General features: G+C 39.0%; 1 protein-coding gene across 10 annotated transcripts in view; it reads left to right on the plus strand.

Moving 5' to 3' along the window:
- ANO1 (anoctamin 1) overlaps window positions 1-27,709 on the plus strand; it is a 174,679-nt gene extending 146,970 nt beyond the window's left edge. For 8 of the 10 annotated variants that reach the window (XM_042444199.1, XM_042444164.1, XM_042444170.1 and 5 more), the window contains 8 exons: window positions 1,880-1,937; window positions 2,056-2,156; window positions 4,214-4,359; window positions 5,679-5,831; window positions 7,354-7,406; window positions 11,960-12,144; window positions 17,857-17,962; window positions 19,706-22,953. In XM_042444199.1, coding sequence (XP_042300133.1) covers window positions 1,880-1,937; window positions 2,056-2,156; window positions 4,214-4,359; window positions 5,679-5,831; window positions 7,354-7,406; window positions 11,960-12,144; window positions 17,857-17,962; window positions 19,706-19,966 — 1,063 coding nt within the window. In that variant the 3' untranslated portion in view covers window positions 19,967-22,953. Of the gene's footprint in view, window positions 1-1,879; window positions 1,938-2,055; window positions 2,157-4,213; window positions 4,360-5,678; window positions 5,832-7,353; window positions 7,407-11,959; window positions 12,145-17,856; window positions 17,963-19,705; window positions 22,954-27,393 lie in introns of those variants that run through there. The other 2 variants (XM_042444177.1, XM_042444182.1) reach the window with 2 other exon arrangements.
- Window positions 27,710-27,935: the final 226 nt, after the last annotated feature.

Genomic DNA, 27,935 nt, shown 5'->3' on the forward strand with positions numbered 1-27,935 from the left:
CCCTTTCTCTCCGTCCCTCCACCATCACAAGCACAGTTGGTGGGGACGTGAGAGAGGGCCTTTTCTGTTGCCAGGGAGATCAGGGAGATCTCCCAGGGAGAAAGGAATGGTCCCTTCCTTGATCACCTTCCTTGATCATATGCCCTGACGCTGCCCTCATACTAGCATGCTGTGCGCCCCACCACACGGCAGGTAGTGTCACGGTGCCCCTCTGGCGCTGCATCCAGATGATGTAGTGCCAAAGGAGCACAGGAAAGCCACAACGCCAGCGGCTATGGTGCCCTTTCCTTGGCACAGAACGGAGTTGCTTTTTGCGGCTTCTTTTTGTGTCACGGAAAGGCCAGATTGGGGCTGCGGCATGCGGTTGCTGCGACCCCCATCTGGCAAAGAAAGAGGGAGCTGCAGACTGCCCCTCAGAGATGGTCTGTACAGCCCCAAAGGAACATATTTAGGTCCTAGAACAAAAAGCCCCTTCCATAGCTCCTATTAATGAATGTTTATGCTTTTTAAAAAGTATTACATAGGGAGCAGGGGTGGTATACTTGTGCTTCATATGTTGAGTTGCAAGTCCCATCATCCTTTGACATAGCCAGTGGTGATGAATAATGGGAGCTACAATCCAACAACATTTGGAGGGCCATATGTTGACCAATAAATTAGAGGAATATGCATAAGTACTTGCTTTCTTATTTGCAATAATTTGGTGTTTGTTTCTAACACTTAACTATAAAGCCCTACATGGCTTGAGTCCAGCTAACTTGAAGGAACGCCTCCTCCCATATAATCCTATTTGCACACTCAGGTCCTCTGGGAGGAACTTACTGCAGTGAGGCAAAACTAGACTGGTGGTGACTTCCCAGATGGCCTTTTCAGCTGTTGCTCCAAAAATCTGGAATGACCTGCCGGAGGAGGTTCGTCAGATCACATCTCTTGATGCTTTTAAAGAGGTGATAAAAACGACCTCTTCCGATAGGCCTTTTCAAACTAACCTCTCCTAAAACAGAATCAACTGCCCATGTTAATCAGCCCTGCCTCATTACTGCCCATTACTGTATTATCATATTGCTTTTACTTCTTGCCAAGCTGTTTTAACTGATGTTATTCCAGTTAAATGTTTTTATTGTTATTATTTTGTATTGATGGGAGGGAGGGTAGAAGGGTGGTGGGTTTCGGGGACTGTTTCCTTATTTTTTCCTGTGATTTTGTATTTGAAATTTTTCTTTCTGTAACTGCTTCGATCTTCAAATGAGAGAGGCGGGATACAAATAAATAAATAAATTTATTATTATTACATTAAGTACAGCCTCATAAGCATGTAGTCTATTTTTTTTTTCTTAAAGAGAAGGTATCAGGATTTTGTAGGATTCTTCCACAAGGATTCTTCCACAAACAGTAAGCCAGGCTTTTAAAATATTAAAAGCCTGGCTTACTGTTGTGCACTCTGGATCTGCACATTGATTGCTTTTGGAACTGAGAAACTCAGTCACTACTTAGTGCAGTGCAGGAAGAAGCATTGGAACAGGAAAATGACAGGGCCAAGTTATACATGTGGAATCTCCTGGATTTTCCCACCAAATTCTTTATACCTTTGAATTCTTTGTATTTAACATTAATAAACCAGATCAGATTTCCTTTTTGAAGAAGGTATGAATGACATTTTGTGATTTGAAAATGAAAAAAAAATCAACCCCCATGGCCCAGATCTGTTTATTTATTTATTTATTTCCTATAAGATAGCAAATTGTTCAATTATTGTAATTGTGATCTACAATGTAACTTTTGGGTGCAGCAGAAATGTTTCAGGAAGAGTATCAAAGCATATACCTGTAGAATAAATACATAGGCCAAAACTCTAATTGTTATTTCCAAATTGTCGCAGATTTGTTGGAAGACCAGGACAATACGTCTATATTTTTCATTCTTTTCGAATGGAAGAGGTAACTGCAATTTATTTTATGCATGATTATTTCTCATCTAGAAAAGATGCATGAAAATTAAGGAAAATTATATGGAAGTGCCTTATTTATCTATCTATGTATTCATTTTCTCCTTTAGTGTGCTCCAGGTGGTTGTCTAATGGAACTGTGCATACAGCTTAGTATTATTATGTTGGGCAAACAATTGATCCAGAACAATCTTTTTGAAATTGGCATCCCGTAAGTAGCAATGCAATGAAAACATGTTGATGATCTTCTGATAAATGCTTGTACATCACCACAGTATTTTCTTGCTTGACATCAAGAGTGAATTCAAGATTATGTCACTGATACTGTAAAATACCATTAAGATATACTCTTAATCCATTTTCAGTTATTATTATTACTTCACTATATATGTTGCTTTTCATACTCACAGTTCCCAAAGTGATGTACAATTTTTAAAAATCAAATTATCATTCTGAGTTTACAATTACATATTCATTCAACCTTGTAGCTAAACATTGGAAAAAACTTGAAATAAGTATAGGGAGATGGGGAAATGAAGGCCTAGTTTAAGTTTAGGGAATACAGATGTTGCTGCCTTATAACTACTGATGCCTGCTGGCACTTATGCAAGTGGGACTCCAGCATTTGGAGGGACAGATGTTCCCATCCTAGGCCTAGGTTTAGAAAATAGGTAAGTAATAAAACCTGTCTGCCATATTTAGGGAATAGTACAAGAAAGTGTATTGATTCCACTCCATTTAGGTTTCCAGAAAGCTCCTGCATCTGAGCAATTTAGATTTGTGCAAGAAGCTGAGGTGTTCTCTTCTAGCATCTTTCTTAAACAAGCCAGTCCTGAAACTCAAATTTTAGAAGAATTCCTTTTTATAACTCTGGGTTCAAAGAGATGACAGAGGTGCCATGTGTTTTGTGCACATATAAGGAAGTCTAATGTGATATATTTCATAGACCTAAATCCAGTTGCTAGTCCAAAATGGATTCTCTCCGCCGCCACCCATCAACTATTTTATTGTAAGTCAACTCTTATGTAAATTCCATTGAGTCAACGTGTCTACTGTAGCTGGGAGTAGCAACTGGATTCATACTTTAATCAGTAAATGCTTTTATATATCCATAGATGGTTTTCTTTACCTGTATTATCACTTACAATTAGATTTGCTTGTTCTTAGAGGTGAAATCTCAAGGAATTATTGTTTTTCAAGTCTCTAGGCAGAGCAATAAATCTTAAAGCAAGCAAGGATTCTGGAAGATAATGTCTGGTTTTTGTGTATTAGTTGGCTTTAAAGCCAGGGCCCCGTCTCCACTCATCTTCCCCTAGAACTAGGATTCTGTGGCTTAGCAATAAAGTATCTTCACTGCGTATTGTGCCTGTACAATATCAGTACACCAGAAAGCCAAGTGCAAGTGGAATGGACTGAAGCCAGGGCTGATGGGTTCATGGATACTTATGTTCCAATTGGCAAACCAAGAGGTGGAGTGCTGGCACTGGACTTTTTTGTTGTACAAGTCCAGTTAGCACAGGGCCTGGGGTGAATTCACTGAAGGCTAAGAGTGAGCCTTCTGCCAATCTAAGCAAAATCATGGGGCTTGGGAACCTGCTTCTCTGCACATTATGTTTAATATAGGGAAGGCCACACAAAACAAAAATCCTAATGTGAATTGTGAAAACACCAAAACTGCTAAAGGCATTTTGCTGCCCCAAAATAAAACACCCTTCCTTTGCTGTGGGTTGCCATATTACCTTGGTAGCCACATTTTACCCAAATTCTGGGCCAAATTTGCCCATATTACTCTCGTACCTGTTGTCACATTCAGTTGACCTGGAGGCTATTCACACTGTGTAATTACAGCACAAATATTCCACTTCAACTGGCATGGTTCTGTCTTGTGGGATCCTGGGATTTGCAGTTTAGGGAGGAGCATTTAGACATCTCAGCCAGAGAGCTCCTCTAGTACATCACCTGAATAAACTCCAGAATTCCATAGGAATAGCCATGGCAGTTGAATTGGAATAATAATACTATCATTTTGTAGTGCAAATGGGCCCCCAGAAGTAGTTCTGTTTGTCCCACCTCTGTGACATGACAGGATGTCACTGTATGAACCTTCACAAGTTTCTGTCCCATGACAACATATGGGCTTGAACCCTGAAATCTCATGGAATGGAAGTCTAATGACCTGGTAACCGTACTTAAAAATACACGTAAAATATGAAAAAGTGGATGTTTTTAATCACAAGACATTTAAAATACTTTTTCTGTCTGTCTCAGTAAAATGAAAAAATTAATTAGATACCTGAAACTGAAACGACGACGTCCTGTAGACCACGAAGAGCATATGAAGAAAAAACAGCGCTACGAAGTAGACTACAATCTGGAGCCTTTTGCTGGCCTTACTCCAGAATACATGGAAATGAGTGAGTGATATTTCAAGTTCTAAACATAGGATCCCAAACTTTAAATGGTTTACTCACTGATTAATCCCTGAGAGCCAGTTTTAATTGGTGGAAACAAACTTTATCCAATGGGCTGAGAGTCAAGGCCATTTGTGTTTATTTGTAAACTATTTTGGACATGATAAGATAAGAGGAAACAAGAAAGAAAATATTTTTCCTTCTGATAGTGAAAGAAAGCATTTCTTTTTTCAACGTGCTGTAAAATCTCAGATGTCAGATGACATCTGCAAAGTACAAATTTATTAAGACTCAGTAATATGTAGAATGATGTAAATTAGCTAATCTTAACATACTTTAAAAGTTTAATAATTTGCTAATCAAGTTTTAGATTTTTTTATCATCATCATCAACTGACAGTTCAATAATATTGTAAACAAGTTTACAATACTGTAATAAACAAATAAACAAAAAACTAACTCATTTTATAATTTATATAAAACATTTTATATTATAGAAACATGTTCAAGAGAACAGATGTGCTATGAACTGCTAGAAGTGGTGACTCAGCTGATTAAGGGATTATCCGAAGCAGTGCTTCCAAGCTTCCTTCCCCCAAAAAAAACCTGCCAAGGAGCAGTACAGTACCATATTTGTGCCCATTGACTATATTTATCACTTTTCTGCAAACCCATCACTGAAAGCAGCAGCTAGCTCACAAACTGACACTGGTGCATAGACTGCCACTGAGTATCATTCATTTGGTACACCACTTTGTGTCCTGTAGTAGACAGCTAGATGCTTATGAAAAGTTAGCCATTTTCATAATTGGGGGGATTTAATCTTTCTATTGTGCAAACATAATTTCCATGGTGTCAGTGTGACGTTTGGACCTTGACAGAAGCAATTGATCCAAGTAAACACAGCCTACAACTTGGGCATCTGTTTGGGGAGGTGATTTCAGTCAAAGTTTTAACTCTTTCCTTTTCCTAGCTGTAGTTATCAAACTAAAGTGTCTACCATTTCTAAGTACAGATTATTGTAATTAAAAAACAAAACATTGCAAAACATCTTTGTGCATATTCTTATAATATATGAATCTATTCATTTTGTATTGAAAAACAAAATATTTTTAAACCCTTCCCTGAAAAATTGTTTCTGTTACATGAATTACTGTGCTAAGCTAACAGATATAGATAGCATATTGACTCAAGCATTTATGTACAGAAATATGCACTTAATTTTACAGTTTCAGTACTTATTTATGGCTCTTTGTTAGGGATCGGTTTCCAAAATGCATTCCAGTTAGAACAAATTAGACTAATTTATTTTTATATTTTCAGTCATCCAGTTTGGGTTTGTAACACTGTTTGTTGCATCATTCCCACTGGCTCCACTGTTTGCACTACTAAACAACATCATTGAAATACGTCTGGATGCAAAAAAGTTTGTTACTGAGCTTCGGAGGCCAGTGGCAGTTAGAGCAAAAGATATAGGTAAGTTGTTCACTAATAGAGTCATAGGCCTGTTACAGACAGCCAAAATAAAGCTGCTTCAAGTCACAGTGGAGGTATGGTGTTTCAATGATGCATGCGTCCTAAGAATCCAGAAGCTGCACCAAAGCCACGCTCCAGTCCTTAGGGCTGGAGCGTGGCTTTGGTGCGACTTCTGGACTCTTACGACTCATACATCATTGAAACACCATACCTCCACTGTGACTCGAAGCAGCTTCGTTTTGGCTGTCTGTAACAGGCCATAGTAACCTGTTAATACAGAGCTAGTATGGTGTAGAGCAGGGGTAGGCAACCTTTTTGAGCCGGGGGCCGGGTTGCTGTCCCTCAGACAACTGGGAGGCCGAAGCAAAAAAATAATAATAATTTAATAATTTTTAAAAAATTAAATAAATAAATAAACTGGGACAAATATAGGACAACACTTTCAAATGGAGGACACTTTTCTTAAAAATGGAGGACAAAAGGCCAAAGGCCACGGTGGCAGTCGGTGGCAGGATTGGGCTGGGCCGGTCCAAAGGCCTCACCGGGCCGGATCCGACCCGCGGGCCGTAGGTTGCCTACCCCTGGTGTAGAGGTTTGAGTGTTTAACTAGAACTCCAGAAGACCAGGGTCTGAGATGCCACTCAGCCATAGAAACCCCCTGGGTGACCTTGGTGAAGTCATGTTCTCTCGGCCTTAGAGGAAGGTGATGGTAAGCTCCCTCTAAACAAATGTTGCCAAGAAAACACTGTACTAGGGTTGCCCTAAGTCAGAAACAACTTGGAAGCATATAAGTGCATTGTATCCAGTGCTGGCTTTGCCTTACCCAAGTTGCAATGCCTGGTTTTCATCTATGCTCTTATTCCCTCCTCTTTCAAACTTGAGGGCTGAGAGACTCTCCAGAATGGAATGTGATGCAGAAGACTGCAATAAGAAATTGGAAAATTGGGTGCCCTCTACTGAAGTAAAGCCACTACGGGATACAACCCTATATTCCAGGAGCAGGGAAAGTGCAGTTTGTGACGCTCAGGTTCATATCTGTGGCCACCAAGACTATTTCTCCAGCTCCCTCAAGCCCATCTTCCAAAAATTGTCCAAAATGGTCCATAGTAGCCCTGATCCCTTTAGATCATTTTACTATATTTCCTGGAAGGTTCATTTTTTCAGCCCATTTTCTAGCCCATCTGTGCCCTGAAAATATCACAAAATGGCCTATAGACTTGGAGACACTGTGGGCCATTTCGGGGCAAACTGATTTTTCAGGCTTCTTTCAAATTTGAGGTATGGTGCTAAAAGGTGTGTGTGTGTAAACTCAGGTTCCTACAGGGACCAGAACAATCTTCATGTGGAAGAAGGTCGTTTTAAGGTATCCAAGGTCAGGGTTGTTAAATTTTTAAGAGTTAGAACCAGCATCATTTGTCACCTTTGTCAAAACAAGATAATAATGTTTGTAAGATGCTCTTTACAGTTATCCATATTTGTGATAACATATGAAAGTTTAAACATCTTACCTGTTTTTTTCCAGGAATATGGTATAACATCCTCAGAGCTGTAGGAAAGCTTGCTGTGATCATAAATGTAAGTGAGTTGTTTTCAGATCTTAATTATGTACAACAGCATGCCTGTTCTGTTCAATAAACCTGAAAAGTTACAGCAAAGAAGTGTGGTACAATGTGTGGAGTACTGGGTATAGGGACAGGAATCCCTTCTTCATATTCTCAGTTAACTAGGGCTGCATCCTCCATACAAAAAATAATCCAGTTTGATATGGCTCCATGCTGTGGAATTCTGGGAATGGTAGTTTGTTACTGCACCAGAGTGGAGCTCTGGCACTATAACAAATTACCATGCCCAGAATCCCATACCAGGCCCCATGGTAGTTAAAGTGGTATCAAGTGAAATTATTTCTGCAGTACACCACTAGTATTCCCACAGTGTTACATAATGTGTCAAATATTCTTACAGCCCCTATCCCTCATCAGATGAGTCTCATTCTTTGTAATGTTCTCTATCAACCACCACCTGAGTGCAACAAATTTGAAGACAGAACACTGCTTGCCTCTGCTTTTCTAAATACAGTACTGTGGCATGTCACAAACATGATATTCATTCCATGTATAACACAACTGACTAAGGGTTCTCCCTCCCCCCCTCATTTTGTATGCCTTGCTTATCATAACATTACACAGCAAAACTAGTTAAAATCTGAAGGCATATAATATTTATAAAAAGTTGTATGGCCTGTTTATCTTGATGTATTTAACAGCCTTGTTAAAATGGATGTTTTCGTGCAAAGCAGTGGTAGTTTATTTAGAGACTTGGGCTGTATCCACACTGCGGAATCCATTTTGACACCACTTCAACTGCTACAGCTCAGTGCTATGGAATTCTGGAAATTGTAGTTTATTGTGGCACCAGAACTCTCTGACAGAGAAGGCTAATGCCTCATAAAACTACAGCTCCCAGAATTCCATAGCATTGAGCTATGGCAGTTAAAGTGGTATCAAACTGGATTATTTCTGCAGTGCAGATACAGCCTTGGTTGGTTTTCAGTTATGTGCAACACTTGAAAGTACTTTCAGAGAGCCTGCTAGGGCTCACAATAGTCAGATGGGAATTGTTGTTGCTGGAAGAGAGGAAAACACCATAATGTTCTGAGTATTATTTCTTTTTAAAGCACAGAAGCATTGCAATTTAAAAAAAACAACAGAATGTGTTGTTATCATTTATGGTCAAGTTGGTTTTGACTTATGGTGGCCCTAAGAATGGGAACCATCCAAGATCCCTGGTCATCTAAAGTTCTACTCAGCAAACTGAGACCGATGTCTTCCCCTTTTCCCACTGCCTTCTACTTTACTTCATTATCTATTTCATTATCATCTTTTCTTGTAAGTCATGTTGTCTCATGATATGTTCACAGTATGAAAACTGAAGTTTAATCATTTTGGTTTCTAGTGAAAGCTCAGGCTTGATTTGCTCTAGGACCCATTTATTGGCTTTTGGGCCAGTGAGATGATTCACTTCCTATCATTTCACAGCACCATAAAAATCTCAGAGATCATTTTTTCTGGCGAAATGTCCACCAAATAGTGGGAATGGTCAATCTCCTGTATGCTGTTAGCATGGCATAAATATATACCAGTGTATGCTATGCTGGATGTCAAATTTGCACATCTGATTGTGCCACTGACACCATGGCCTTGAGCTGACCCGTCATGCAACAGTCAATGAACTCCCTGTCCACCAAATCATAACACTGTGTGACATCTATATGAGAGACAGCTCTATGTGTGTTTGTATAACAATTAACTGTACTGGGGACTATATTTACAAAGCTTCTGAGAAAGCATAAGCACAACTATTTTTATGCTAGTGTAGTGCCCCAACAAAACTCCAGCCAATATATTTGGGGAGGTATCCATAAAGATGGGCTGCAGCAAGTTTCCAGCCTCAACATTTCCCTCTAGTTAGTATTCCCTCACTCCCTGCCTCTGGCTCCTGCTTCTTCCCGCTCTATGGAGTTTATCACATGGAGATTTTTAGAGCTCTTGGAGCTCAGTTCCAACGTGAGTGCAGGTCCAACAATTTGGATTCACATCATAACGTGAATGTGTTTTCAGACGTGATTCCTTTCTATGGGAGCTCCTTCCGTGGGGCTTCCGCAGTGATTCCAAAGTGACCCTCATTTTGGTGATATCAGAAAAAAAGGGGAATTCACAGAATTCATTTTCAAGCTCATTTCGATTTCACTTCGAATTGGTCTGGTGTGGAAAACCACTCTGATGTCGCCCTCCTTGGCCCCCTGCATCCTGCTCCTTCATCACCCTCCTCCTCCTGCATCCCCATCTTGCCCCCTCTGCCAACCTGCCACCTATCCCATCATCCCCTGCTGCTCCTGCATCCCCTCTGCCAACCTGCCACCCATCCCATCATCCTTTGCTGCTCCTGCATCCCCATCTCGCCCCCTCTGACACCTATCCCATCATCCCCTGTCTGCTCCTTCATCCCATTGAAGGATGACAGCTAAGGAGGGGACAGGGAAGGATGACAGCATCCAGAAACCCATTGAGCATGCACAAGGGTGCCGATTCGAATCGTTGAACCCTCAAAGTATGCTCTGGTGTGGCAATACAATGTGCATTCACCCCACTTTGGTTGAAACCGCATCACATGACTTGCTTAGAATCAAACTGACTCCGCTTCCCCCTCAGTTTGAAAGGGCAATGGAAAGGCAACCAAGTGTGGTAAAACATCACGTTTTAACATGAATTCGCATTGCTAGACAGGAGTGACTCTGGATCTGGTGTGAAAAAAATCACTTTTTGAATTGCTAGAACAGGAGTGACTGTGGATCTGAGCTGCAAACCCCCACCATGTGTGATAAGGGCCTATGATTCTTCAAGGATCATTGTCTCTGCCCCCTGTCTCAATTGCATCCTTACCCAAGTCTGTTGCATTCTTCTCTTTTTCCCTCAAATGTAGACTGTCTTTTCAGTCATGTTGGCAAAACATCCCAAATGATAGGAAAGTCTGTGGAAAGTTGGAATAAAGATAGGTGAGTGGAATTAGTCCACCGTCTGCTGATATCATAACTCCACATGTTGCAGCCGCCAGTTTGCTATCACATTACCAATAGCAAAAAAACTGCAAGTTCCTTTAAAATCTAGGGTATATCCAGAATGGCTGAAAAGTCTCAGATTTTATTCATGTTCTTTCTGATTTTATACTCTGTTAAAATAATTTGACCTGGGTAGCTGGTACAAAAAGTCTCTGATTATAGCAGGATCTGACAGAAAATAAGCTGAGATAAACAAAATGTTTATGGATCTCGAAATTAAAATCAGAAAGAACAGGAACAAAACTTGGAACTTTCTAGTCTTTTTAATCAGTTTGAATGCTCCCTTTCCACTGTAAAGCAACTTGTCTGCTCCTCATACATGTTGTTTTTAAAGGGAAATTGAGCCTTTGTGCTGCTGCTACACCTCCAAAGTTTAGCACTATAGTGCTGACAAATTCATAATTCATACAATTACCAAGGGAAACAACATGGCCCACAAAAATCCACCACTACTCTATTCCTGTGGGAAAAGAAAGTTATTGTAAGTTACCCAAATACAGAGTATTGTAACCCCTTCACTCTAGTGGTACCTATCCTGTCCACACCAGTAAATCTTCTGATTTATTGTAATACAAAAGGAAACAGAAAAAAAGAAGAAAGGGACAACATTTTCAGCATTTGTGTCTTCCACTGAAGTGTTTTGTTTTTTTACATGTGAACCTCTGTGATAATTTGTCATCTCTTTTGTGTTATGATCAAGCATGTGTTACATTTGAAACAAAATTAGAACAAACTGTGGTGTTCTTGACAAAATTTTCTAACTGGACCATTTGCATCAGCAGGTTCAAGCCGATACATGTAGGATGGTTCACTGTGTGCATGTTAGCAAAGGCAAGGGGGAGTTATTTCATGGGCAGTAAAAACAAAACAAAATATGTGGACCCAAAACAGGGGACAGCAAGATTTCATATAATGCACTTCAACTGATAGCATATTGCAATTAGAGAATTAATCCCAATATGTCCTGAAGGACCTCTGTTTATTTGCCCATGTGATGTCCTTTCCTCACTCAGCCTCAGTGGCTCATTCTTAATTATTTGCTGCAGTTCTGTAGTTTGACTATAATATTTTATAATACAAGAAAAAAAATGGCCTGCAGATCTAATCATATAATGACTCCAAAACAGGGCAAGGGAGTCTTAGGGAAATATAGCTTGAGCACACCTACACAGTGATTAAAACTAAGCAAAGGTCGGTAATCAAATTTGTACTAAAAACTAACAGACACACAAAAAAGATTAAAACTGTAGTTGAGTACTCATAAAAGACCAAATACCAAACCTCTAAGGGAAATTGGAGGGGATGTACCAGGATGTTTATTTTTTTATAGGGACGGCTAAAATTACCTGCCAGTCTTGACCCCGCCACCACCCCATTAAAACTAGGTCCCTAAATGACATGACTCAAAAGATTGATCTATAAGAGCTACTGGGAAGGAGGTGGCTGAATCTGCTTATGTAATCAGTCCGGCATTGCCTGAATACTGTGCTCATTCTTTACTCTTATGGCTTAGGCATTTGTGATCTCATTCACATCTGACTTCATTCCACGCCTCGTGTACCTGTATATGTACAGTGAGAGTGGCACCATGCATGGCTTCGTGAACCATACGCTATCCTATTTTAATGTCAGCGATTTTCAAGAAGGAACAGCTCCAAATTATCCTATGGAGCTTGGCTACCCAGTCCAAATATGCAGGTACATAATATTATTTCCTTGGAACAGTTTTTTCCTTAGGCTATTCCCAGGGATATTGATGCATCTCACAAAGTTTCATATTTAGTTTCCATGCAGTGGTTTTCAGTGATGTGTACTTCAGTGTAGACTTCTTGCTGTTGCTTTCTCCCTTCTCCCATTATGCATCAATTATTTCCCAGTTTTGCTGCTCTGAGCCATACCAAGGACTTAGCCATCTTCGTTTTAACTTCTGCTTTAAATAGCCAAGGTCTGGGGCCACACATACAGCTTGCTGGATCTGGAAGGCAAGGACCTTTGCCCATTCAATATTTTTTAATTTTAAAAAATTACTGGATGAAGTCTGTACCAGTGGTTCTCAAAAACTGTGGGGTGGGACCCCCTGGGTGGGCACAAGAATGGCTCAAGGGAGAGGGCAAGATTTGGAGGCCCTGATCCCTCCTAATTCTCATCCTCTGCTTCCCAAACATGCTTTAGTCACTTTTTGTAAAATAGCTTGGGGTGGGAGGCAGACTGAAAGCCAGGCAAAATTGCCTTCCACAACCTGTGGAGAAGTGGGATGGGGGCCTTTTAAGTTAAATTCTGGAAAACAGAGGAGTGAGGCATGGTGGGGTAGACTGGTGCCCTTACGACTGGCTACACGTTTCCCCTCTCTGACTTAAACTCTTAGACAACTATTCCTTTGCTTAACATGCTTCTAAGGTTCACTAGCTTCCATAAAAGCTCCGCTCATTAAGACATTGCCTAAGGCTTCCAAACAGGATCACAATACCAACTCACTTGGTTCTTACACTCAAAAACCAGAAAGAATAGTAACGTAGCCCTAAACCATCTTGCTTCACTCATCCAGTGTTAGCACTCACACTGACAAATCCAACACGTTATGGGACACATTCCATGAACAATGATTACCTGCACAAATCCCCTAAACAATTTCTATAGCACCTTTGGCATGAAAAGCTGTTGCTGCTGCTTACTCTCCTTCATCTTTACTGAAATTCTTTCCCAAGCTTTTCAAACATGCAATATAAGCCAGTAACAGTGGGATCCCCTAACTAACCAGCCTTTAACACATGTGATTCAGGAATGCCCAAAATACACGTTGCCTTGGTGGCCAGTGGCAGCGCTTCAAATGACAACTGAGCCTTCAAAAGACTATAGACAGCCCTCTGTATCCATAGATATAACCATCCACAACTTGAAAATATTTTCCCCCTCCCAAACTGTAGAAAGCAAAACTTGATTTTGCTATTTTGTATAAGGAGCACCATGTTGCTAAGCCATAATATATAATGTGACTTAAGTATCCACAGATTTTGGTATCCATGATGGTTCCTTGAGGCAAACTCCTGCAGATACTAAGGGCCCATTGTACTAAATAAGTCAAGTCAACTTCTACACTCTAATGGTCCATAACCTTTAGATTTCTGTTTGCTTGTTGTTGAAAAGGCAGGAATCGAGATTTAAATCTGAGATTAGATCTGTTCTTTTAGAATATGCCCAGCTATAAATATAACAATTCACATATGCTAGAATAAACTAATAAACAAATTGCATAGCATTCCTCAATTCCCTTTACAAGTCTAGACTTATAAGATACTGAATATGAAGGAACATTCTAGTTCCTTCATCTTCAGGCCAAGCTGAAATGCAGTCTCATCCTATAAACAAGCTGTTCTGTTAAAGGCACTCTTTAGATCAGAGTGGGCAAAGTGAAGCTCCAAGGCCATATGTGGCTTTTACACACCATTTTGGTGGCCACTGAAGCCCCCCACCAGTCCCCCCAAAACTCCCAGCCCCAAAAATTTTAGGCATGATTTTCATGTAATTTTCGCCCTAATATCACTTAGAAATCTCCCAAAGCACATAAAAACATTTGAAAATACCCAGCCTCATAAGCAGCCCAAACTGCCTACTGCCTCCAAAAAAATCTCAATTTTTTCTGGTGAGAAAAAGAGGAACCTTCACTTCCTGTTACCATTTTTAGAAGGTCTGCAGAGAAAATACATCCTTTTTCTTCTGTGTTCAATCTCAAAATGGCAACAGGATGAATATTGTCTTTATTTTCTATCACCATTTTGAGAAGGTCTGCAATGGAAAACAAAGGTATTTAGGCTTGCTGGGAGGGGGTTAGCCTGTGGTGGGGGCTTGGGGGAATTGGCCTCCAGTCCCCATCCAGTAGCCCACCCTGCTCTAAACCAAAGATGGTACCCTTCTGTCTTTTCACAAAAGTATTTCTTCTGCCTCTTCTTTCCTATGTCTCTGGACTCAACCATTTTTAGGAGAAGGTAGACTAAGGTGTGTTTCACTATAACCTATCCTTCAATGCACAAGAATGAATGAAAGCACTTGCAAAGTACATTGGGTTCCCAGCATACTTTATAAGCATCCATATCTTCTCATCCAATCATTGAAGAGAATATGACTTCTCTACTCTTGATCTCCAAGCAACTATTTCCCTAGAAAAATATATACTTAGTGTAAGCCACTTTATCCTATTACAAAATAGGGTTTACTTTATTACATATTCTTTTTAGTCCTCCTAAATGAGGCAAAAAAAAGAATATCAGCATCCTCCCCAAGTAGAAGGAAGTCTGCAGATACTGAGGACCCATTGTAGTTGTGTAATGTGCAAGGGACCCTGGAGAAATAGGAAGGCAGCCTCTGCCAGAACCTCTTCCTCTTCTTGTGTGCTTGAGAGAGAATATTGGGCAGAAGGCAGTGTGCAGGTAAAAAGGGGGACTCTTGGGTGAGATTACTCTTATTTCCCATTGGTTGGTGAAGACAAAAATTAGGAAGGTTTTAATCAGTCAACAAGTTCATAAAGATCAGTGGTTCCCAAACTTTGGTCCTCCAGATGTTTTGGACTTCAGCTACCAGAATTCCTGACTTTTGGCAAGTTAGCTGGGGCTTCTGGGAGTTGAAGTCCAAAACACCTAGTGGACCAAAATTTGGGAACCATGGATATAGATGATAACAAACCTTATGCTTTGTTGGATGGCTAGGGCCTTTCACACTACTAAACTAAGCACTGTGATTCTGCTTTAACTGCCATGGCTGCATCCTGCAGACTTCCATGGTTTTGAGGCACTAGAACTCTCTAACCAGGAATTCTAAATACAGTTGGCCCTCTGTTTTTGTGGTGGATCCATTCCGGACCCCTCTCTCATGAAAATGAAGGATGGCACATATTCAAGCCCCATAAGCTTGAATGGGGCATGCCCCCATGTGCACAGCCCAGGCACACACACCATTGAAAATAGCAAAGGTCACCTATCTGTGGATATTAAAAGTCGCGGATCTCAGATCCATGAGTTAGGAGGGGCTCTTTCTGAATCAGATAAATATATGGGCAGGTTCCTGCAGCAGGGAGATGTAATATGAAAGGATCCCAAGGCTGCAGCAAATAGAATAGGGTTGCCAAGTTTTTCTGACCCCAGTATAGCCAATTTAAGACACATTAGGCTGGCCTGTATAAAATCCACCTCACATTTCATGAGAGGAGGATCCTTTGTGAGATTTCCATGCTCTTGTGAGATTTGAGATATTGTGGGAACCCAGAAATCTTGTGAAAGTTCTCTTCTCATAAGACTTGAGGTAGGCCTTATATTGGCCTGCCTTATGTGTTCCTCTTTTAGCCATCTGTAGAACAACAAATGACTATGGGGATGCAACAGCATACATACAGCCAATGTATGAGATGAGTAGAGAATTCCAATCTTCACAACCATCAGACTTAATCACTAACAGGATGCCAGTTATGTTTATTAATGAATTATTGAAAAAATGAAATGAGAACTCAGAATTTTTCCATCCAAAAAGGAGTTGTTCACAGAGGCTTATACCTTTAGGATGGTAAGGCATACAGCCACTAGGGTTCTGTCCAGATGGCTCTTAAACATACCTTTATCCTGCCTCATTCAACAAAATGCATGGAGGCACAGACAGCATACCCTACCCTTGAGAAGACCTCAAGCATTTTGCTACCAATTCTACCTATTTTTCTTTCTACCAAAAACAGGAAGAAAAAAACCCTGACAGAATAGTTGTTTCATGTCCTTTGATTGTCAACACTAGGAACTGTCCAGAAGCATGCTGGGAGTAAAACGTTTATGTTATGAATAGAAAACAATAGGAGACTATATCATTACCAGATCAGAGAATTGATATGATTCCCAAAATTCCATAGCAGAATACCGCATTTCATCCATCTCTCATTTTTCTGATTCTATGATTCTGTGATTTTCATTTTTATCCCATGCTGTTCATGTATTTGTATGAGATTCCTGAAGATAAATATTTCCTCCTCCCATATGTAGTCATTTCTGTCCTTCACCCCCACAATAATAATAATACTAAATCCACATACCTGTGCATGCAAACATCTGGAGCAACCACTTTATTTATTTACTGCTACTCTTATCATGTGGATTGAACCCTGTTTAGGCTTTACTCACCACACTTTCTTGAACACAAGAGCATGGAAGGATGTAACACAGTACACTCCGCTGTGACTTTACTTACATAGAAAGTGAGACATCTGAAGTGGAAAAATTCCCTTTTACATGGAGAGACTCCATGTGAACAAGATCACTGGGAAACCAGGGATTTTGCTTTTATGGATAGCTTCCATGCACATAGGAACATCTCCTCTTCAGAAATGTTTCTTTTCACCTGGGGAAAACAATGTTGATGATAACCAAGGCAAGAAACTACATTGCTTCAGTGTTCACAAAAATGTGGTAAGTATATATGCCTGAACAATATTCATTTGTTGTGCAGTTTGACCTCACACTAGCAATGTTACAGAGCTGGATCTGCTATTTTGAGATAGGAGACAAAGAGAAAACAACAACCTCATAACCATATAGGTGTAAATTTTTTACTACTACTTCCATTCCCTCCCTCTTCCCCCCTAAAGAAAAAAGAATCTGCCAATGAAGGGATGACAGAATAGCTGAACAGTGTGTTTTCTTTGAAATTGCTATAAATCCATTGTCTGGACACAACTTTAGACTTGTCTCCTGTTAGTCCCAACTTGAGTAGACCTATTGAATCAATGAGGTTTACTTACTTGTTGACACACTATCAGTAATTGACTAAGTAGCTCTACTGTAGTTGGGAGTAACTGTTAGAATTAAGATCTTAATGTCCAAACTGTCTTTAGTTTTGGAAATAGATCCAAATCCTCTTTGAAAGAAGCTTGCAGTGATTCTTCTTTTTCCCATGAAGGGAGCCCAGATCAGTCCATAGATTTTAAAGATGATAGTATTTTGAGGCTTCAGCCCATTACTCACTTTTATAAGTAAGCCCTTTCTGTTCAAGAACATACTTACCACAGGCACAGAAAGAGAGTCATAGATGCCCTTTACAGTTTATATATAAGGATACACCCAGAAGTGAGTATGACAAGGACACAGAAAACAGTATAGTCAACATGACAACAGTACATTCATCATGCCAGCTGTCTGGCTATTGTCAGACTTTTTCTTTTTGCCTGCATAAAAAGCAAAATGATTTTATGTTTACTTTATAAACTTCATCAAAACCATGCATATCGCTGGAATTTCAAGCTGTTTGCAAGACCATTGCTACATGTGTACAGCTAGACAGAGAGAACTATTAATATTAAATGTTAATATCTTATAATGTATATTCAGTCATGATTCACACCAACTGAAACCTATTCATTTTCTGTTGTCTCTTATTTTTCAGGTACAAAGATTATAGAGAACCCCCATGGTCTGAAAATAAATATGAAATTGCAAAAGATTTCTGGGCTGTGCTCGCAGCAAGATTAGCATTTGTAATAGTGTTCCAGGTAAAGCACACCAAAGCTTTTCAATAACACAAGGTGATTGCAGTGAAACTAACCAAAGAGGATGGCATATTTAGAGTGGCATAATGTCTACCTGAGGGAGCTTTAAAAATAACGTTTCTTGTTCAAATCAAGTGAACACACTGTGAAGAATTCCATAGGTTACCACAGAACATAAAATGGTACTTCTGCCACTCTATATTTTCTCCATCTTTTTAGTAACATCTAAAGTTGCATAGCACATTATGTGCTATATATCTCTATGCTTCACTATTGGTAGCCAGTATTGTGAGGTGGAGATGAGTGTCACTGCTTATATGTAGTGTAACTAAGAGGAGCAGCAGGAATTACATGTTCTGTCTTTAAACAAGATACACTCTTCCAGCATATGGAGCTACCTCAAAAGGTTATCAGTATTATTGGGCTACATTAAGGGATTTTAACATTCTAAAGTTCTATAAATGTATACTTACAGAGGTTAGAGTGCAGTTGGTACAGAGGTAGCTCAGCATTATGTTGCTGCTTCCAGCACTGAAATCTGCATCACTTTACTCAGCGACATGATTCTCTCTTGAAGCTAGAAAGCATAGCTGACCACTAGCCATATTTCCTGTCGTGGCTGGCATGTCATGTTGTTCTGCCAGCCAGCCCAGGGGTCTTTTCACAATACACATTTATAGCACTGTCATTCCATTTTAGCTGCTATGAAATCCTGGGGTTTGTAATTTTGTGAAGCACTAGAGATTTCTGGCTGAGAATCTAAGCCCTGTTCTATAAACTGCAAATCCTAGGATTCCATAGAATGGAACTATGACAGTTAAAGTAAAATCATAGCACAATAATTCTAGAGAGTAAACAAATGAGTGATTAACAGCCACATTTCCTCTAGTGGCCTGAGAGAGCATCACGCCACTGAGTGAAGTAGGGTGGATTTCAATTTCAGAAGCAGGAAATGGACTCTGCACTATCTAAGTTGCATGTAAACAGAGAGAAAAGGCAGAAAAGTGTTGTCCAGCTTGCCCACCCATCCTCTGTTAAGCAGAAAAGGCATGTGTATTGTGTCAGATACATTGAAATGACAACAGCCTCCCATGTCATTAATACAGATGAAACGTAATTTGTGCTCTTAATACAGTATACCTTTTCCTTATTAATTTTCCTGTAAGAAAAAGTTAACTATAAGAAAAGGGCAGCTACATACAAACTGGTATCTGTGCACATTATCTATGCTTATGTCCTTAAATCTTTAGCCATGTACATTATGAGATCCAGCATGGTGTAGTGGTTTGAGCATTGGGCTACAACTCTGGAGGTCAGGGTTTAAATTCCCACTAAGCCATGGAAACCCACTAGGTGACCTTGTGCAAGTCAAACTTTCTCAGCCTCAGAGAAAGGCAAAGGCAAACACCTTCTGGACAAATCTTGTCTATGTGATGGGTTAGCCTTCAGGGTGCCATAAATCAGAAACAACTTAAGACGCACATGGACACACACATTATGCAAAGAGAGATCAATCACACATCAGTTTCACACAACTTTGGTTTATAAAAATTGCTTTTTGCATTATTAGAAACATACATTTAAGATGCAATATCCAGCCTAATGCTTACATTTTTAAAGAGCTCTATGGATTATATGTATCACATGCATAGCCATGCTTAACTCTCCATATAGAATTCAAAGGTGTTTAATTATTGTTGTCTTTTTGACTTTGCCAACATTTTCTCAACATTTCTTATTTTTCAGAACTTAGTAATGTTTATGAGCGACTTTGTGGACTGGATTATCCCAGACATTCCCAAAGACATCAGCCAACAAATACATAAGGAAAAAGTTCTGATGGTAGAAGTCTTCATGAAGGAAGAACAGGGGAAGTTGCAGTTGCTAGAAACCTGGAGGGACAAGGATAAAAGGAAAGGTGAAAGCTGTAATAACCATAGCCCTAGGCCATCCATGAGCCATAGAGGGAGTGTATCTTCCTGTCATTCATGTCATGTTAATGTGTAGAAGAAGAAGATGTTCTTACGCTGGGGGCATTCCATTCCTAAACAAGCCATTACTTAAATAATAGGACTTGATCCTTTAACAACCTGGTGCATGTTTAAGCATATGCAACCATTTTGCTTATATCTATGTGAGAAATAATGTTCTTACAAAAAATGGAGGACCATATTTTGTTTCTTTTTTGCACAAAATGTAATGCAGGGATTTTTTTTACATATATATAGGTATTATATATATATTACATGATTAGCTTGTAACTATCACTGTTCTTATTTCTTAAGAAAAGCAGGTAGGATTCTATAGGATCTTCTTTGAGAAATTTATTTTATCTTATTTATTTTATCAAAAAGGACAAAGTAACACTTAGATAACAAGTATTGGAATAATTATGGACTCTCCATTCTTGGGAGGTTAAGAATATGCAAAATAAAATAAACAGTGTACTATAGAGTGCTTCCTTGCAAGATTATGGCAGAAAAGCTCTAGGCTTGAATCTGCTGGTTTTTTTTAATTTTTGCAAGCAGAAGTCTTTGGTATTTTCTTTGCCTGTATGCTGAACCCACTGTGTTTTCTCTTAAGTGAAAGCTATGGCAAGAATGCCGTAATTTTTCATTCATCATTTCAATTGCAGTTCACTCTATTGATCAAAATAGTCTGAATAGCAGCATTGTTACCTTCATCCTAGCACTACTGAGAGCAGTTCATTTTAATATCTTTAATTTTCTCTTACCTAAAAGAACAAAGGATTGGTGGAAGAGCATCTAGTTTAGTAATGCAGAGTGTCTAGTGCACATTCCAGAGGGAGTCCATAGGGCAAGAAAGAATATTAGCAACAGCACAATTTCCTCAAGCACTAAGGGGCCTTTTTAAAAACTGCCCTGAATTAAAGAGCACACACACAGATCTACTAGCAAACTGCACTGCCCACCACAAACCTAGAAACCTATCTGTTGAAGGAATACATTGAGTAAATGTGTTCCCTAAGCAATTGTGTTTAGATGTCATCCCTGCTCAGTATGCCTAAAAACTGCATATATGATAATGCTTGATCCTTGCAAATACCATGGGACCCTCAACATTTCACTAACAGCACATCCTCATGGTTCACAGCTATCTTTAGCTCAACAATTATAATGCAACAACTCAATTCCTTCATAAAATCGACTGAGCAATTGGAACATTTGCTGTTTACTAGGGTATAATATAAGATCTGTTTTAGTTACAAACAACAGTGAATAGAGGAGAAAATGCTCCTTCTCTTGTAGTACTAGAATTCAGGGGCACACATTGAAACTGAACTGCAGTAAATTCAGAATAGAGCCATCATGGTGTAGTGGTTTGAATGATGAACTGTGACTCTTGAGACTTAGGTTCAAATCCCTGCTCAGCTATAGAAACCCATCGTAGGCAAATCACACTCTCTCAGCCCCAGAAAAAAGCAAAGACAAACCCCCTCTCAACAAATCTTATTAAGAAAACCCTGTGGTAGGGTCACCTTAGAGTCACCATAAGCCAGAAATGACCTGAAGGCACACAACAACAACTGTCAGAATAGACCAAAAGAAAGTGCCTTTCATACAATTCCTAATAAAAATATTACATATATTACTCGAAGATCCAGTGATGGCCACTAGCTGAGTTAGTTGTAAAATGGAATTAGACAAAACTACAGAACATAAGTCTAGCAGTGTCAGTTAGCTCTGATAAGTGGAAAAATCAACTTGACAAAGGTAGGGAATTTTACTATTTTGGACTGCAGTCCTCAGAATCCCAGGCTCCTGGGAAGGGAGAACTTTATGGGGCTTCCTGCCTTGCTCTACCTCAAGCCAATCTGCAAGTACAGTAGTGCTTCCCTTTAAGTCAGAGAGCACTTTGGTAGGCTGCTTGGGTGCATGTGTTTGGCCACTGCTGGAATCAGGATGCTGGACTAGGAAGCTATAGCAGGGATCATTTTCTAAGGAATTGGGGTCTGCTCACTCACCTTTTCAGAGGCACTTACACATGCACAATCTGAGCAATAGCAATATTAGACTAAACAGCTAGAACCCATTGTTGCATTTTTCTTTCCCTTTCTTTCTTTCTTTCTTGTTCACTGTATTATCTGTTTTTGTAATTCCATTTGTATGAACTTCACATACTTTACATTTTTAGTAGGATTAAGAGCTGTTTATAGTTGTCTTCCAGATAAGCATTTTCAGAAGCTGTGGCCGAACATGGCAATGAAAGACCCATAAGAACTTCTGGTTCTTCCTGGTTTGGTTTTTATCTCTCCTCTTCAAATATGTAGAGCAAAAAGCATGAAACTGGCATTAAGCCTGCTTTCAAAGAGTAGTTAAGGTGCTGAGCACATATAATGACAGTTTTGTAATCTATGTCAGCTCAGAAAGCAGCAGGTGGAAATAAAGAGAAGGAATATGGAAGAAGTAAAAAATGAATGGCAGTTCAGGAAAGAATCAGTAAGCCATGTTGAAAGAAGGAGAGTGCACCAAAAATGGTGGGAAGTGATACCCATATGTAAATATATTATAGTTTCTGTTACAGAGTAATTCCTGGGGATATGGATACTATTGAAGATTGCTTTCTTTCCCTGTTTACCAAAAGATCAAGATCATGATTGGAGTTTGTTGAATGTGGAGGAGTATGTCTCCAGTTTTGAATTACAAAATGAACAATATGATTAGCAAGTGGCTTATTTCCTTCTCTCTCTCTCTCTCTCTCTCTCTCTCTCTCTCTCTCTCTCTCCCAAGTTCTGTGTAGTTCTGTTGGTTTCTGTTCGCTCTTTGACACAGAGAACGCTATACTGAATATACTCTTTCTTGCCCTTTCTACAGACTTTTCAATATTCAGAGTTAACTGTATCCCATCAGTTTTATCCATTCCACCCAATATATGTTCTTTTTTTCCTTTGCTCCCAAGTGGTCCAGTTACTCATCTTGGCTGGAAGGCTTGTAACATTATCATTCATATATATATATATATACACACACAAGTGGAATAAAATGGGGGGGAAATCCAGTTTCCTTTCTATCCGAAAATGAGCTGCAGGAACTTACATGGTATAGTAACATAGCTCTAATGACTTAGTATAGTAGCATAGATCTAGTATCCAGGTGAACATAAATAAAATCCTAGCTACAAAAACCTAGGTAACTTTCAAGGCCAGATTTTACTATACTGAAATATGGGTGACCAGCTACAAAATATACATGGCACTCTTCAAATCTTAAGGACACATGTGTATTTAAAAAATTAAATGTGCCTTTTTAAAATATTTGGAAATGTCAAGAAAGGCTTTTAAACAACTACTATAATCTTTAGCATTTATGTAGCACTCTTAAGTGTTTGATGATTTTCAAACATACAGTATGACCCGCCATATCCGTAGGACCAGTATCCAGTTCCATTTACCTATGTGTGAAAAAAATGTTTTCTCCAAGCATTTTCTAGGTCTTTCAATGTGATTGAAAGAGCCCTGGTGGCGCAGTGGCCAAATGCCTGTACTGCAACCACTCACTCAAAACCATAAGGTTTCGAGTTCAATACCAGCAAAAGGGCTCAAGCTTGACTCAGGCTTGCATCCTTCTGAGGTCGCTAAAATGAATACCCAGATTGTTGGGGGCAATTAGCTTACAGTTGTAAACCGCTTAGACACTGTTAGTTCAATATGAAGTGGTATACAAATGATGCTGTTTGATTCTATTATATGCTTCCAGGAGAAGTTGACCATAGAGTCACACTGGAGGTATTCTCTATAGGAACCTCTATGTCCTCCAGTGCAACTATGGTCTAATCCACTGGAAGTCATTCATTTCAATAGGGTTCACTATTATCCATGGTTTTACATTTCCACAGTAAGTCTGGGAACATATGACCTACAGATATGGGAGTCATACTGTATTATATTTTTTGCAATGAGAACAGAGTGTATTTTGTTCACAGGTACTCATGCAAACATATAAAAAAATCCCTAGCCCTCAAAAAGTTCTAGATAGTAGCTAGCTTGTAACAAATACTTGGTGATTCTCTTTGACACAGAAAGAACAGGAGGATCAGTTTAGTAGTTACTAGGCAACCATCCCATACTTTCTCTACTATTGCCTAATATTTGGCAGCAAATGGCATCAGTGACAGGCTATAGCCAAGCATATGACAAGATTCCTTCCAATGTCAGTATCCAAGGGGGAGGGGGGGCAGGAGCAAAAGTGGGATTACAAATCTAGAATGCCCCTGCCAGTTATATCTAGTGTCAGGCTTGCTGGAATTACTAAATGCTGCAAATATACTGTAGTACAGATAGAAAACCCCAGTCGTGCTGGTAGACACACACATGAAAACACTCCAGTCTTGGCACATGCACAGTAAAAAAGATTTGGATTGGTGGTTTTTTCCAATTTGTGCATGTTTTTTTCATGAATCAAATCCACCTTACCTACAACTTCCAGCTGTGACCTTGACAAAAGCATGTTATTTCAGTCAGTGCAAAAATTAATTTGTGATACTTTTTAGACAATGGTCTGCCAAATGATAAACTGCAAACATCATGTCATATATCATATTATTTATACATTGTATGAGTTGAGAATGAATTTTTATTTTAATTTTAATTATGAGTGAAATCTAATTTCATTTCACTTAAAACAGCCAATGTCTGGATATATATTGCAAGCTAACTTACCTTAAGGTTTCTTACAAAACCAAATGTCAAAGACTGTTATATTTCAATAAAAAGCTTTTATTTCAAAATGGTTTAAAATAAATATCACTGCATAGTTTTGTAATATTTGTTTCAATATACTGTAAAGTATGCAATGAATTCTATTATTTGTAGTGATTTATCCCAAAAAATGCTCTGTATGTGGAGGTAAATTATGTTGACAAAATAGTATCCAAACATGTTTAAAATATCAATTTAACCAAAGATTGTTCTTAATAAAGGGCTTATTTTTGTTTATAATGGCTTCTTACATGTTGAATGGCAGGAATGACACATTTTTAAAATTAAAAATCATACTTAAACATATTTTATTCTAATTGTAGTCAGTCTTATCTGCATTTACTAATATAAGATAATAAAAGTATTTTTATTTGATATGATCTAACAACTGCTTTGGCAGAGGCAGGAAGTTTTTACAGTATGGAACGGCTTTCTGCATATGTAAGCTGACTGTGGATCCTTCACCAATCTCGATGCATGGATTTGAATGTAAATATTCAGAAACTTGATAACTTTATCAGATGCAGATGTCGTCTATCTAACAATATTGTGTATGTGGGTATAAGCTGACATTTCCATCCATCAGTTGGAATGACATTTGGGACACTTCCTACAGTTATTCAGTATGTATTACAAGTGCACAGCATGCCGGACTGAAATCACAAATGTTCTGAATTATGTTATAAAGCCCTCTGTGTAGAAATTTGTCATGTGGACCTCACCACAGAAATAGTCTAGTACTGGTCAGACTCAAACCTTCCCAGTCCAGAGATCCTTCCAGGAGAAGAATTCTCCACCATTCACATGAGCTTTGACAGTGTTCATCACTGGATGGATTAAGAAGTAGTAGTTGGGAATCAGCTCCATTTGCCTCAACACATGTATGGTACATTTAGAGTACATGCATTTGAATGGTCAGCAAGCCAAATGCACTTGCTGCATTGTGGATACATGTATACACTGCTCCCTCGGGTTACGAAAGTAATTCGTTCCGCGGCCGCTTTCGTAACCCGAAAAGCCTTCGTAAGCCGAAATGCCATAGGCGCTAATGGGGAAAAGCCGCGATTCCGTGTAAAATAGCGCCGAAAAGCACCAAAAAATTTTTCGTATCCCGAAAAAACATTCGTAACCCGGAACAATTATTTCCAATGGGATTTTTTCGTATCCCGGAAATTTCGTAACCTGGGTATTTCGTATCCCGAGGTACCACTGTATACAATTTTCCCCTGCCTTAGACTCAGAGTAAACTAAATTGGCTATTAGGAATAGTCAGATTTACACAATGCTGTTTGGATGATCCTCAGTTATGAAACCAATTCACTCTTCAACCCTCAGATATTTTCTTGGACCAATTTTTAAAGTTAAAAAAAAAGAAAGAAATGATAATAAAACATCAAACAGATGTTTGAGGAGGTAAACACACAGAGTTCTTGAAGGCAAAATTAAAGCCACTAGCACTTGTGAACCAAAGCTGGGAGGGGAGATAGATAGTATTAGAGCAAGAAAAATGCATTCTTTGAGGATCAAAGATGGGAGAACTCATTTGTGGCAATTATTTAATAGCATTCAGTGCTATATAATGCAGAAGAAGTAACATCATTGGGTCATAGAGTTAGAAGGTATCTCAAGGGCCACCTAATCCAAGCATCACATCCATCCTCTGTTTAAAACAACATATTTAGAAGTATGCTCTAAAGAAGGTAGCTTCTTTCTAAGTATGTTTTCAGCCTGTTCATGTTCAGTGGATTGGGATGAAAGAAACAGGCCTAGCAAGCAAAAACGAGAAAGTACCACCCTCTTGTTTGTATAAGAAAAAGGCAAATCCTTTACAATTTTTATCTTACTGTTATTCTCCTGAAATAGTTTACATTTATGAAAAAATGTATATTGAGCTATTGTAATCCAACTATTTTGACTAGAAAACAAGATGAATATATCACACACAGAGAAAATGGATAGTTCATCTCATGCTTGATGAAATTTCAGTTCTGGAAATGTGTGGCTGGCCCAATTTAGTAATATACTCTGACATAAAAGGGGGGGAATTGAAATTAATTATCTTAAGATGTTGCCCTAATACTGACAATCCTATAAATAAGAAATGTTTATTATTTTCTCAGATCATTAAATAATAAAAATGCTTATGCTTGTTTTATAGATTCATTTTGTACTATTTTTTAAGAGTTTGTATATCATGCTGTATTGCTACCTAGAAAATTATATAATGCTCCTTTTCATGGAATCTTTTTTTAAACAAAAAGTAAATGCATATAAAGCTGATTTAATTTGTTGAATATTCTTTGTATAACTGGTACATATTAATTCACTGTTTCAGACAAATGCTCTTCCACCACACTATTAGCATTGGAAGAACCAGTGTGGTGTAGTGGTTTGAGCATTGGACCTTGGGCATATCGCATTCTCTTAGCCCCAGAGGATGGCAGCAGCAAACCCTCTTTGAAGAAACCTGCCAAGAAAACCCTATGATAGGCTCACCTTAGGGTTTCCACAAGTAAAAAATGACTTGGAGGCACACAGCAAAAAGCACAATTAACAACTAAAGAGGAATGGAATGAATGTTGTTTGGGTCAGCTGAAACTAACTCTATGTGTTCAGTTTGGGTATGTGTACAGAATTATACTACTTTGCTCTGCATTTTGGAATTGTAAGAGATCTCTTTTTTCTTTTTCTTTTTTCTTTTTCTTTTGCTCTCTAGAGTACAACTAGATGAGGAATTTGCAATACAATCCACTTGCTTCATTCATCAGATTTTGCAGGGGATCATGATATTCTGCGTGGAAGGTTGCATAATGCTCTTGCAGTATGTCTCCACATGACATTATATATGCTATGCAGAGGCGATGTTGGATTGCAGCCATGGTTTGAAGGGCTCTTATCCTCTCTGTTTTGTTTTTTTAATTATGGGCTGGCATCCTGTTGGTGAATGGCAATTATGTAAGGCAGACTTATGCCATCACAACTCACTTTTGTTGTTGTTGTATAGCTTCCAGTAGTTTCCAACTTATGGCAAACCTAAGGCAAACCTATCAGGGTTGTATTGGCAAGTTCCTCCAGAGGGCGTTTGCCATTGCTGTCTTCTGGGCTCAGAGAATGTGACTTGCCCAGAATCACCGAGTGAGTTTCCATGGCCGAGTGACTCAAATCCTCCCCAAATCTATCTATTTTGTACAGTTGAACACAGAACAGGGACATAAGCTTCAAAAACCTCCACAGGATCCATGGAGGGCCATGTGGGTG

The sequence above is a fragment of the Sceloporus undulatus genome, chromosome 1 (assembly GCF_019175285.1).
Source record: "Sceloporus undulatus isolate JIND9_A2432 ecotype Alabama chromosome 1, SceUnd_v1.1, whole genome shotgun sequence".
Classification (NCBI taxonomy): domain Eukaryota; kingdom Metazoa; phylum Chordata; class Lepidosauria; order Squamata; family Phrynosomatidae; genus Sceloporus; species Sceloporus undulatus.